Raw genomic sequence first — 13,224 nt, 5'->3', positions numbered from 1 at the left:
GCTGGGTGGGGGGGGAGGGGCAGGCCCAGGCGTCCCGGCCGTTGCCGTGGTAACCGCGCGTTCCTAGCGGCCGCGCGCGCCCGCTCAGCTCTGGCCCCGCGCCGCCGGCCCCTGCGTGCGGAGCCGGGGCGCCGTGGGTCAGCCTTTTTCCCGCCTTTGCCTTCTGCTCATTGGCTGGCGGGCAGCGCCTGGCTTCGCGATTGGCCGGAGAGCGCTGCCAATCGAAGGGAAGTTAAAGCTCGCCCGAGTGCCCCCTCAAGAACCGGGCGGCTGGGGTGCTCGGGGTAGCGTCGTGGCGGCCATTTTAGTTGAGGGCAGAACCACCTCAGTTGTGCCCATTCGCTTCTCTCCCGGGTCCAGCTTGGTGAGACTCGGGGCGGGGGGGCAGAGCGGGCCGAGCCCGCCGTATTCGTGCAGCACAGCACGTGGTGTATCAGCTCCCGCTGGATTGGCTGGGGCTGCTTGGCCACGTCCACTCCAGGGCTTGCGTCCATACATGGGTGGGATGCGGACCTGCTGGTGTGGCAGCGCCCCCACTGCCATCCCCAGACACACTGCCCTCAAGTGCCCGCCCTCAGGCTGGCACCCTGTGCGGCCCTGCTTGCCGATGGCCATGCCATGGGCCTGGGCTCTGTGTGGGCACACGTGGCTCGGGTCCACTGTCCATGGACCCATCTTTCAGGGCCCTTGGCCTCTGGTTCAGGCTTTGCTGTGGATGCGAGTTGGCGAGTGACTACCATCTTTACAAGGCCCTTGCTTCACGTTACGTGTATTATCCAATTAACTGGTGAACCATACAATACATTTAGACCACTCACATGTGCAAAGTAATCATCACATGATAAAAATGACTGCAACCATAAAAAGCGCTAGCCAGTTATAAAGTTAATGCTTGAAAGTATGCTGGTTGTGTGTAATAGGGCCCTTAATACGGTTGTTCAAGGAGTGCAGAAGTGACTACTGTGGGGAGAAAACTGTCTTTCTTAAATAGGATGGTTTGACACGTTTTCTTTGGCTGAATGGCTTTGCCCCTCAGTCAAAGACACATGGAAGGCTCACCTGGTGGTTTGGGAAGCAAACTTTTCTTGGCGCAGTTAGTTCTGATCTTCAGTCAGAATTCACCCCTCTAGGACATGTCTTCTGCCTACAGAGACAGAACATCCCCCAGGTCAGTACTTTAAAATCTGATCACAGCAGAATTGGATAAAAAAGGCTGATAGTGGTGACTTATACTGGTGCAAATTATTTTACATTTGGAGGAAATGAACATTCACTGGTTTTATTTCGTTACTTGCAAAATAGCAAGTCCTTTTCTTTTTCATTTGAATTTATTGGCCTGAGTGTGTTCAACGGAAATAGAACAACACGAAATTAAATGTCAAAGTACTGGCACGCAGTTAATTTTTTTCCTGCTACAAACAAAAAACTTCAAAAACATAATTCTTTTTAAAGGATACTGCAATTACATTTAAAAGGCTTACATTTTGAAAGTCAAGTGGATTCAGAGAGATTGTTTTTAGCTTAAAATTGAGAATGCCACTAGAAGTTGCATTACCTCCTGTGTTGGAAGTAAATTTTTAACTGGATATATACATTGTTATCCTTGTCTGCCTAAAACTAGATATATATTTTTCAACATTTTCATGATTCATAGCACTACTATTTATGACCTTTTGATTTCATGGTAGCATCTCAAGTGCCAGTTTGTGAATTTGGCCACCAGAATGCCTTTCTAAACTATTCTTAAAGTTAAGCTGGTAAATATTTTGGAAAGAAGTTAAAAGGATGATTATGATGGTGACTGGTGGACAACACGTATATCCCATTATGCCTCAAATAAAATATTATCATTATGGGCCATATAAAAAAAGGGAACGTTAATGGTTTCTGGATATGAAGTAGGAAGTGGAGGGTAATTGTTGGCAGGAAAGTTGTAGATCCCACTCACCCTGGCATAACTCCCCATATTAATGTAGTTATTTTATGGTTGCACCTGGTTTCTACAGTGAAACTCTAGAAATGTTTATCTTCTGGCACAACCATGGTCTGAAATGTTAATGGTCTGAAATTTTTGGGTATTCTTTTGTAAATACTTTTTCATTTACCTAAAGGTTCACTCTTTACTGAAGTGGGGGGAAAGCAATTACAGAGTATATGCAAGCTGATCGTTTTTTAAAATTAAAAATGATATGCTTTTCAAAGCTATGGCTATCCTCATTTCAAATTAAGTCTGCAATGATTAAATATTAAAATGATTTATGGTTTAAATTAATATAAAAACTTTTCAGGAGATTATTGCAACGATTAACATTTTTAATGTTTTAATACTTCTATAGTTTATCAATCACAGGCACAGTGAAACTGTTTTCAGTCCCCATGCTGATGATCTCGTATGTCATTGCAATATTATGCACAAACTATGTAAACATCATTGTGTTATTGGTAGAGGAGATAAAAAACCACAATTCATGTTATTGCTCTTTAATAAGCAATTTTGGTATTGGAATATTTTTTTACACGTGAATGAGTGCTTCCTTCATCCCCTCCCCACCCCCAAATGCTGACAATGAGGCAGGAGCATTCCAGGAAAGAAATTAAGTGTAATTTGCCATTTAGAAAGGAACTTTGTTTCATGTGATGACAAACGTAGGTGGTCTGTGGCACAAGCTGAAAGAAGAAAAAGCCCTAGCGTGTGTTTTCCTAGGAAGGACTTACATGAATGCAGCCTAAAATTATCTGCAAACTGCCTATGATTATAAATACGTTTTTACTCTTTTTATTTGAATTATATTTGGGGTCATGAGAAAATGTCATGGCATCCCAGGTGCTTTTGTTTCACTAGCTGCACGTATTCCTACACTAGAATTCAGGGGATTGCCTAAACATTTACTCCGGGCACTCTTAAAATGGAGGATGTTAATTTCTTTGTTTTTCATTTCTACCGCATTTCCTTAAGCTTTGGACTAGCAATTGGCATTAGTTTTATTTTATGTTTGAGTTCACTTATCTACCCATGTACTGAAGGCGGTTAAATACTATAGCTTTATATTGTATAGTGTATTGTATCCCAGAACTTTGCAGAGCTACATTCAAAACAATGTATGAAAATATAAAATGCATGAATAAATTATTGTTTGCTTGAGTGTCAAAACCGTGATTCGAAATGTACAACACAATGATCCCTTCTCCGGTGTGCTTGCAATCTAAAGCAGAAGGCAGCTATGGAATGAATTAATGAATGAATTAATATAAGTCCAATAACAGAGATAAAGAGGAATAAGAAGGCATAGTCAGAAGAGAGAAGATGTGATAAAATGAGATTAGAAAATAGATGAAGGACCACTGAATTGAATAGATAGGAAAAGACATTTCCAGATGGCAGAAGTTACAGTAGAGAAGGCACTTGCACAAAATGACAAGTTTAAGAAAAGGGTCAAGACAGATATTAGTGCTAGATGAATATAGAGAATAGTAGTGGGTGGGGGAGATCCTTGAGGTAAACTTCCTTGCTTCAGAGAGGAGGACATGGACCAGTGGCTTGAATCTGAAGCAAAGTAAGTTTAGATTACATGTCAGGAAAAACATCTTCACTGTTAGACTCCTGAGGCAGTGGAATAGACTGTCTAAGGAAGTTACGGGCTTGAGGTATTCCAGAAGAAGTTGGATGGCCACTGAGCAGGAGTGATCTAGGTGTAACTATGCCTGTGTTCTACCATGGGTATTTCCATTGTAGAAACTTTTGTGCTTTGCTGATTGCCCCTGCCCCTACTTTCTGCTATGTGACAGGCTGTTTTTAAGCCTCCCTCAGAAGCATTAGGTGTTGGCTTTAGTCCAGGCTGGGGACTTTGACTGGAGTGTGCCAGTGATCCTGCTGAGACCAAAGCCGGAGGTTCCTGGCTAAAGGGTCGTGCCCCGCCATTCAGGGTCAGACTAATTGGTGTATCTGGAGTCAGGAAGTAATTTTATCCCATGGTCAATTTGATATAGATTAGGGGGGAGGTTGCCTTGTTGTGTAGCAGGGGGTGTTGCCCTCTACCCAAGATCTCTTGAGCATATATTGACAACATTTCATAGAAGGAGGACATTGGCCTCCATGGTTCCCCTTCTTTACCTGTGGCAGATTAGGGTGTTGGGTCTGTGTTGTGTTAGGGTTGATGGTGGTCTTAGGTGGAGTTTACATTATGAATTGTATAGGATGGTTTGGATAGGGGAGAACCTGCCCCAGGTTGGACTAATTGACCTCTGGAAATCTCTTCCAGCCCTGCTTCTCTATGATTGCACATCAGAAAGCCATTGTCATGCATATAGATTAGTTTGTTGTCACCTGTAAAGGGTGCTGTTTTTAGACTTAATGAATACCAGGCAAAAAGATTAAATGAAATTGCCACTGATTTTTTTTTTTACTTTTGGTCAATAAGTCAAATTCATCCTGGTAAAGGACCATTGAAGTCAATATAGCACTTTGCTCCCAAAAGAATAAAGCACTTTTTTTTACAGGTTGAACAATTCAATATGGAGTTATTTCAGTCTGTTTTGTTATAATGGAAAAGCTGGTCAGATTTGAGGAGGCAGAAAATTTCAGAGTTTTGTCCTCAGGATGTGCTATTTGCTATAAATGGCACCTGACATAGGATGGGATCTGATCCTAACAATTGCACTTCCTACCATGGCACTCCCATGTATGGCAGGATGTGTGATTTTGGGATCAGGGATTAGATCCCAGTGTAGCCATAACTACTTGTCCAGTGCAGGGGGAGCCTGGAATCCTGAGCTCCACCTATACCAGCAGGTTGAAAGCTGGGTGCTCAAAACTTGCTTGAACCTGAACCAGTCCCAGGGCTGGGACTTTACTGGGGTCGTTCAAGTTCTGGCACCATCTTTGGGAACACTCCAGAGCTGGTTCCAGACTCTAACATGGTCCTGGGGTTTGTACTGACAGCTAGCACCAACCCTGGGACTGTGCTGGGGATGATGGTTCATAGAAGTAGGGTCGGAAGGGACCTTGTAGATCTTCCAGTTCGACCCCCAGCCTGGGTGGGAGAAAAAACTGGACTCAAATGAGTCCATCCAGGTAGGCATCAAACCTCTTCTTAAAGACCCCCAGGGTAGGAGCCAGCACCACTTCCCTTGGAAGTTGGTTCCAGCTCCTAGCCGCCCTAACTGTTAAGTCGTTCTTGCGGATGTCTAATCTAAACCTACTCTCCAATAATTTGTGTCCATTATTCCTTGTTATGCCAGGGGGCGCTAGGGAAAACAGTGTCTCTCCCAAACCCTTCTGGTCCCCCCTAGTGAGTTTATAGGCAGTCACCAGGTCCCCCCTCAGCCTTCTCTTGTGAAAGCTGAACAGGTTTAGATCCTACAGTCTTTCATTGTAGGGTCTGCCCTGTTGTCCCCGGATCATGCGGGTGGCCCTCCTCTGGACCCTTTCAGTGTTGTCCACATCCCTCCTGAAGTGGGGCGCACAGAACTGGATGCAGACTGGTTCAAGACACTGGTCCAGTCCTGGGGCTGAGACAATCAGTGGTTGTCAATGCCAGTCCCAGGACCACACCAAAGCCTGTTCCAGGCCTGGTGTGATCCTTGGGCTGGGACTAACAAACACCTGGTTGTGAGTCCCAACCCTGGTACTACACTAGAGCCAGTTCCAGATTCCTGCAGTCCCAGGCTGGGACCGACAGTCAGTTAATTTGGGATCCTAGCCCTGGTCCTAGATGCTTCAAGACATCCATGTGGTCCCAGGGCTAATAACAACAGTAAGGTGATTGTGTGTTCTAGCTATAGGATCGCACCAGAGCCGATCCCAGAATCCTACACAATCCTGAGACAGAGACCACCCCGCAGCCAGTTCCAGACTCCCATGTGGTCCTGGTGCTGGGACTGAGAATTATCAGATTGTTGGTCCCAACTCCAGGACTGTACCAGAGTCTTGAGTCAGCTCTGGTTAAACTGCTGCACGTTCAATTCAAGGTGTAATAGAAATGGGCTACAAAAATGTTACTTTTGTAACTGGTTTTCTATTTTGTTGTGCCATTAATTCCTTGAATGTGTGGCACAGTTACTATTTTATGATATGAATAACAGGGTAATCATGTCTTAATTGTAATGTCTGCCAGGAAGGGCTGGTTGTGCTACCAGAAGTTAAGTTGGTTAACGTTTCCCAGGATAATATCTGTTTTCATTTGCTTATGCCTTTATTGAAAAGAAGAAGATGGACGAGATCCTTTTTTTTTTGGCTTAGCCACTGAAAAATAGAGCAAATTGGTAAAGTTTGTCTATTCAGTCATAATCTGCTATAATATATCCAAATGCCAAATGATACATATAGAATAAAGAATACATGGAATATTTACAAACTAGGAAACTATCCCAGAGTCTGGTGTATTCGCATGTCTCTAATATATAAACTTTTGTTAGGCACTTGACTTTGTGCCACATGACATTCTGATTAAATAATTAACACTATTCAAAATCAACAGAGAATGCATGAAGTGGATTAAGGGAATTGACAGATTAAAAAAGTAGTTGATTCAATGGTGAATCACAACAAATGAGAGTATTCTTGGATTGGTTCTGCAGGGTTTGGTACAAGGTATGACTTTTTTGTCTTACTATTTTCATCAGATATAATATAAAATGCATGAAATTTGTGAATGATACAAAAACTGGTGGAATGGTATATCATACTGAAGACAGGAGAGTCACATGGAGCAGTCTGGAATGCTTGGTAAAGTGTTCCTGTTCATTAAAAATGTGCTTTAATACATCCAAATGCCAAAATATATATCTAAAACAAGGAATGCAGGAAACATCTACAAAGTGTGGGACTATATCCTGAAGAACTGTGACTGAAAGTACATTATGGGTCATAATCAGGGATCCTGGGTTTTTTTGTTTAAAAATCACAAACCCTCTAATAAAAACCACAATTTCTCTGATTTTTAAACCCAATCAAATCCATGTTTTTCTGTAATTAAAATGAAACACCTCTCTGTCTATCTGTATAGATAGATAGCTAGGTAGGTAGGTATGTATCAGCCCTGCTGGTGCCCCTCACTCTCCGCCCACAGCTCCCTGCTTCCCCCAGCTCTGCCAGAAGGGGCTTCCAGCTGCCAGGACTATGAGGCCAGGGGCCGGGTCCACAGCCTCCTGTTCCCTGTGGCAGTACCCAAGCCCTGGCTGCCACCCATGGGAGGTGGAGGCTGCTGAGGCAGAGCGGATCACTGGTTGTAATACACAAGCAACGCACTGTGAGCTCCCAGTGTGATGCTGTGACAAAGCCCTAATGCAATAGTAAAGAGGCCAGGATGTGATTTTGCCTCTATATGTAGCATTAGTGAGAGTAATGTTATTGGAATATTGCATACAGTTCTTGTGCCTACATTTTATATAGGGAGTTTAAAAATTGGGAAGGTGCAGAAAAGAGCCACAAGAATGATTCAAGGACTGGAGAAAATGCCTAACAGACAATTAAAGAGCTCCACCTGTAAAAAATCAGCAATTCTTAACTACAACAATATAGTGACGCAGCTAGGCACCTGGGGCACAGGGGCAGTGACAGCTTCTGGTTGCTGCCATGCTACTGGCATATGCTATTTTTTTCTCCTTGCCTCAAGTCAACTGCGGAAGTTGTCTCGATTATCCCACCCTAGTTATGCCACTGTTCAACCAGGATGTCATGTGCCCTGGGGTGCCCTGGACTCTTTTAAGGGACTTGTGGGTTCCATACAATGTTAGCACTGTTAGGAATTCATAGTATGAAAAGTTTTCTGTCCTGTTATGTTCTTTGTGAGTTCTTTGCAGCAGAAGAATTGTTCTATTATTTTCATTAAAAAAAAAAGTCAAAGTTAAGAACTGGCATTTTCCAAGGGATGTCTTGAGCTTAATGAGGTTAAGAACCACTGATTTAGATTATGAGAAAGAAGATTGAATTGTACTATCTCACAAAAGAAAATACTGGATACTAGGTGCTCTTTTAGTGTAGCAGAGAAAGGCATAACAAGAATCAATGGCTGAAAGCTGAAACCAGATAAATGGAAACTGAAAATTTACAGAATTTCTTAGCAACAAGGGTAACTATCCACTGGAACGAACTGGTGTTGGAAATGGTGAATCTTTTAAATCAAAACTGGATGCTTTGGGAGGACATATGCTTTAGCCCAACCCAAATTACTGGGTTTTGGGTTTTTTTTAACTTTTGTTAATATGTTTGTTCATTTTTGTTACAAGAAACTGTAGGCCAGATCATCAACTGGTATTAACTGGCTGATATCCATTGAAGCTAACAGAATAATGTGCATATTGACTGAGTATTCAGCTATGCTGATTTATGCCTACTAAGGATCTGCGTTGTAGAGGGGGGTGTTTTTGGCTAGGGATTGCACTTGGAATGATGTGGAGAATAGGAAGAGTTTGCTGGGTAGGGAAATAGAATGAGATAGGAAGTAGGTGAAAGGGTGGAGAAGACCTTTCCAGAAGAGCATCGAAAGTAAGGAGTGGTTAGGAGGTGGTCAGCTGAAATCTTGCATGGGTTGGAGTGGATGGGATGAAAGGAGAACCAAGAATCTGTAGCACTTATGCAAATAGTGGGGGAAAGTCCTCTCAGAATTTAGGGTGAATATCAGAGAATAACAGCAGCAGGCGGTGGTCCCTTGGGGTGCTTGTGGCCTGCACAGATGCTACCGCCTGGCAGTGTGCAGTTCCGGCCAGAGATGCACGTGACAGCAAGGAGTGGAGCCAGGCTAGCCCGCCTCTATCACACAGGGCTCCTTGCAGCACTTTTTCTGGCACTTGCATGCCTCTGGAGGAAGCCCCACACAATGGGGCTGCCTTCTGGCTCCCTGCATAATGGAGCCGGCTTCCCCTTATCTCCTTGCTCCTTGCTGCAGCACCTGCGCCGGGCAGCAGGTCTCTGCGCCATGGCAGGGCATATGTGGGGGGCCCCCACATGCCTTTACCTTCTCTGGCACCCACACCCTGCTCACCTGAGCAACATGTTCTTATTGCTTCCCTGGGCACAGGCCCCATGCCTCCTGTCCTGCCCAGCTGCAGCTTCCTCCCTGTCCCTGCCAGTTCACCTACCTACTGCCCAGAGCAAGCGTTGCAGCAAGGAGATCATAGATTTCATAGACATTAGGGCTGGAAGGGACCTCAGAAGATCATCGAGTCCAGCCCCCTGCCCCACAGATAGGAAGTCAGCGGGGGTCATAGGAGCCCAGCAAGATAAACATCCAGATGTCTTTTGAAGGTGTTCAGAGCAGGTGCTTGAACCACCTCTGACGGCAATCTATTCCAAACCTTGGGGGCTCGGACACTAAAGAAGTTCTTCCTTATGTCCAGCCTGAAACAGTCATGGAGGAGTTTGTGACCATTCGACCTTGTCATCCCTTGAAGCACTCTGGTGAACAGACTTTCTCCCAGATCCTGGTAAGCACCTCTGATAAACTTATAGGTGGCCACCAGGGCAACCCTGAGCCTGCGCTTTTCCAGGCTGAAGAGTCCCATGGCTCTCAGCCTCTTTTCATAAGGTCTGCTCTCCTGACCGCCAATCATGTGTGTGGCTCTACTCTGTACCTTCTCAAACTTCTCCAGTTCCGTTTTGAATTGTGGAGCCCAAAACTGGATGCAGTACTCTAGCTGCGGCCTCACCAAGGCTGAGAACAATGGGAAAATGATGTCTTGGGATTTACTTGAGAAGCATCTGTGGATGCAAGCCAGTGTTTTGCTTGCTTTACTAGCAGCAGTATCACATTGCAGGCTTATGTTTATCTTGTGGTCAGTCATGACCCCCAAATACCTTTCATCTGTAGTGCTAGCCAGCGTACCACTGCCAAGCCTATAAGGATGCTGCAGGTGTTTCCTCCCAAGGTGGAGAACCTTGCATTTTTCAGTGTTAAACACCATCAGGTTCTCGTTCGCCCATTTCCTGAGCCTGTCAAGGTCAGCCTGGATCACCCTCCTGTCCGTAGGTGTGGACGCTTTACCCCAGAGTTTGGTGATATTGGCAAACTTGGCCAGTCCACTTCTGATACCAATGTCCGCATCATTAATGATATAGTTAAATAGTATAGGTCCAAGGACAGAGTCTTGGGAGACCTCACTGGTCACAGGGCACCATGACGATTGACTTCCATCAACCACCACCCTCTGGGTCTGAGAACGGAGCCAATTCCCCAGCCAGTGGATCGTGGTGTGGCTGAAGCTGTAGTTAGCCAGTTTTACTAAGAGGTGATCATGGGATACCAGATCAAAGGCTTTTTTTAAAGTCAAGGTATACAACATCAATCTCTTCTGCCTTGTCCAGGTGATAGGTCACCTGGCCGTAGAAGGAAAGGAGATTGGTCAAGCAAGACCTACCCACAACAAACCTGTGCTGGCTATCTCTCAGGATGTTGCCATTGGCCAGCCTGTTAAGAATGGCCTCTTTGATAATCTTTTCTAAGACCTTCCCTGGGATAGAGCTCAGGCTGATGGGCCTATAGTTTGCCAGATCCACCTTCCTCCCTTTCTTCAAGATATACACCACATTGGCCTTCTTCCAATCATCGGACACTTCACCAGAGCGCCAGTTCTCAAAGATCTGTGCCAGGGACTGAGCTATGATGCTTGCCCCTTGAGCACCCTGGGGTGTAAACTGTCAGGGCCGGCTGATTTGAAGGTGTCCAGCCTCTCAAGGTGATCCTTCATGCATTGATGGAGGATAAGGCTCTCCTTCACCCAGGCCTCCCTGTCTCATAATGGGCAGGGGCATCCCACAGGACTGGTGAAAGACTGATACAAAGTACCCGTTTAGCAAGTTGGCTTTTTCCTGGGCGTCATTGTCAGTTGTTCCATCTGGTTTAGCAGGGGTCCAGTGTTGCCTTTGCTTTTTCTCTGGCTCCCCACATGTCTAAAAAGGACTTTTTATTGTCCTTGATACTTGTAGCTAGTTGGAGTTCCGTCACAGCCTTGACTTCCCTGGTTCGCTCCCTACAGGTCTGGACCAGTGCAGTGTATTCCTCCTTGGAGGTGAATCCAGTCCTCCATCCTTTGTAGGTCTGTCTTTTTAGATGCAGGAGGTCCAGTAGTTCCCTGGAGAGCCAAGGGGCTGCTGTGCCCTTTTGCTGCCTTTCCTTCAAGATGGGATAGACTTTGCTTGCGCATCCAGGATTGCTCCCTTGAGGAGCACCACTTGTCCTGAACTCCCCTCCCCTTTGGGTTGTGGCCCTCTAGGGCCTCCCTGACAAGCCTCCTGAGCTTTCCTGAAGTCGAGGACTTCTGTATTGCTGACTGATTTGCCAGCTTTACAGCGGATGGTGAAGGTGATCAGCTCATGGTCACCGTCACCCAACTTCCCTTTGATCATTAGGTCGCTGATTAAATCATCCCCGGTTGCCAGAACCAGGTCGAGCAGCGCTTTACCTCTTGTCAGCCCCTCAACTTCTTGTGTCAGATAGAGCTCATCCACGCACGAGAGAAAGCTTTGCGACTGCTTGGATTTGGTCGAGCACTCTTCGTGCGAGATGTCTGGTAGTTGAAGTCTCCCATGACAGCCATGCACCAGGAGCATGTGGCCAATTCCCTGGCGAGGTGAGGGGGAGCTGCTAGATACCAGAAAAGCTGAGCAGGTCCCCTGGCAGCTGCAGCAGTGGCAGCAGAAGCAGCCCTGCTTGGAAGCTGCATAATGGCTGGGCCCTTCTGGCCAGGAGGGTGGGAGCAAAGCATGTGAGCTGGGTGTGGTACGGTTAATTGGTGGGTGCTCACAGGCCAAATGAAATTGCCTGGTCGGCCATATTTTGCCTACCCGTGATATAAGGAGTTTGGTTATTGTTTTGCATAGGCTGTTCAGCTGCAACATTATAACATTATAAATTATTCATTATAAATGAATCTTTCTGTAATTTGGAAGAGAAAAAATACAAAGTACACTCTCAGGCTATTGTACTTAATGTATTTTATCACCTTTACTGAGAAAGATAAGGCAGTGTCCAAAAGCTCTGTCTGATTGAGTAAACAATAGATCAAACCAACTGGTCAGGAAAGAAGAGGCATACCTAGAACTGTTATAAAGACAAAACTTTATTTTATGTTGGGAGTATTTTTTAAAGTTTCCCATTAGGGTTACATAATATTAGTAACCTCTGTTAAAGTAATGGAGTGCAATACCTTAAAACAAAAGGGCCCAGTGCACTTGCTAATATCTCTTATGGCTTTAATAGGTCTGGAATGATTTACAAAGCAAATCTTCTGGACAGATTTTTCCAGTTCTGCATGTAAAGGGAGCCTGCTTGTCTTTATGTGTGTTTATATATGCCCATGTAAATTATGATCTAAATATGGGTACAATACTAAAACATAGCCATATATGCAGAGCAGAATAATGGAGTGAAGAATGCAAAGCACTTGCATTCTGCCATTTACTGTACGCAGAAAATGTATATTGTATAGGCTGTGTTAAATTCTGTCTTGACCATAGAAGGACTGTATAGAAATTGCCCGATTTTCCCAAGGCATTTTCATGGATAAGGAACAGTATGAGAAAAGAGTTCATTGAATCCAGAGTTTTCAGCAAACCTACCAGTCTTGTTGAAAGCTCTGGCGCTTTGCTTCCACTGTAATAAAATAGAGGGAGCTTATAAAAGATTCTGTGAATTGACCTGCTTGTACCAGTAAGCTCATTGCTTTACTTCAGGATTCTTCCAGAGCCTTGCAGATGGTGACTTTTGTCCTAGCACTTCAACCATATTCTTAGTATCTCATCAGTGACTTTTCCTCCCACTCGTTTTTTCCATTCTTCGTTGATTTGTCACAGTGCTTTGCCCTGGGTTCTTTGTCTCTGCTTCCCCTTACACCATTGCATATATTTGGCAGCCACTGCTACATGGTTGTGATTCACCAGTCTACTTCTTCATTCCTAACTTTTCCTATTCCAATGCTATTTATATCTCTGAGTGTCTCATTGACACCTGGATTTTTCCTTCTGAATTTTTACTCCACATCGCAAAACAGAACTCCTCTATGCTCCTCTATTACTCTCGTATGCCAGGATTCTCCCTGGCAAACTGTCACTGTTTGACTCTAACCTGACTTATTTTGCATCCTATTGAAATGGCAGAATGTAAAGCAGTCTTTGCAATACAAGGGGCTCAGCCCATGTAGCATGCTGGAAGTCAGGACCAAGACCTGGAAGTTAATATAATACTTCCTGGGAAGATAGTTGCTGGCATGTTCCCTTTTCTGTTTTATTTG

The 13,224-nt window shown here is 44.7% G+C and overlaps 1 protein-coding gene across 1 annotated transcript in view; it reads left to right on the top strand.

Annotated features, from left to right (window-relative positions):
* The first annotated feature begins 1,072 nt into the window (after nt 1–1,072).
* The window catches only part of TRIQK (triple QxxK/R motif containing), a 94,426-nt gene continuing 82,274 nt past the window's right edge, over nt 1,073–13,224 (top strand). The window contains exon 1 of the mRNA XM_019550459.1: nt 1,073–1,168. Coding sequence (XP_019406004.1) covers nt 1,134–1,168 — 35 coding nt within the window. The 5' untranslated portion in view covers nt 1,073–1,133. The remainder of the gene's footprint in view (nt 1,169–13,224) is intronic.

This window comes from Crocodylus porosus, unplaced genomic scaffold, assembly GCF_001723895.1.
Source record: "Crocodylus porosus isolate Cpor-Errol unplaced genomic scaffold, CroPor_comp1, whole genome shotgun sequence".
NCBI classification, from domain to species: Eukaryota; Metazoa; Chordata; order Crocodylia; family Crocodylidae; genus Crocodylus; species Crocodylus porosus.
This window is presented reverse-complemented; position numbering and strand designations above follow the sequence as displayed.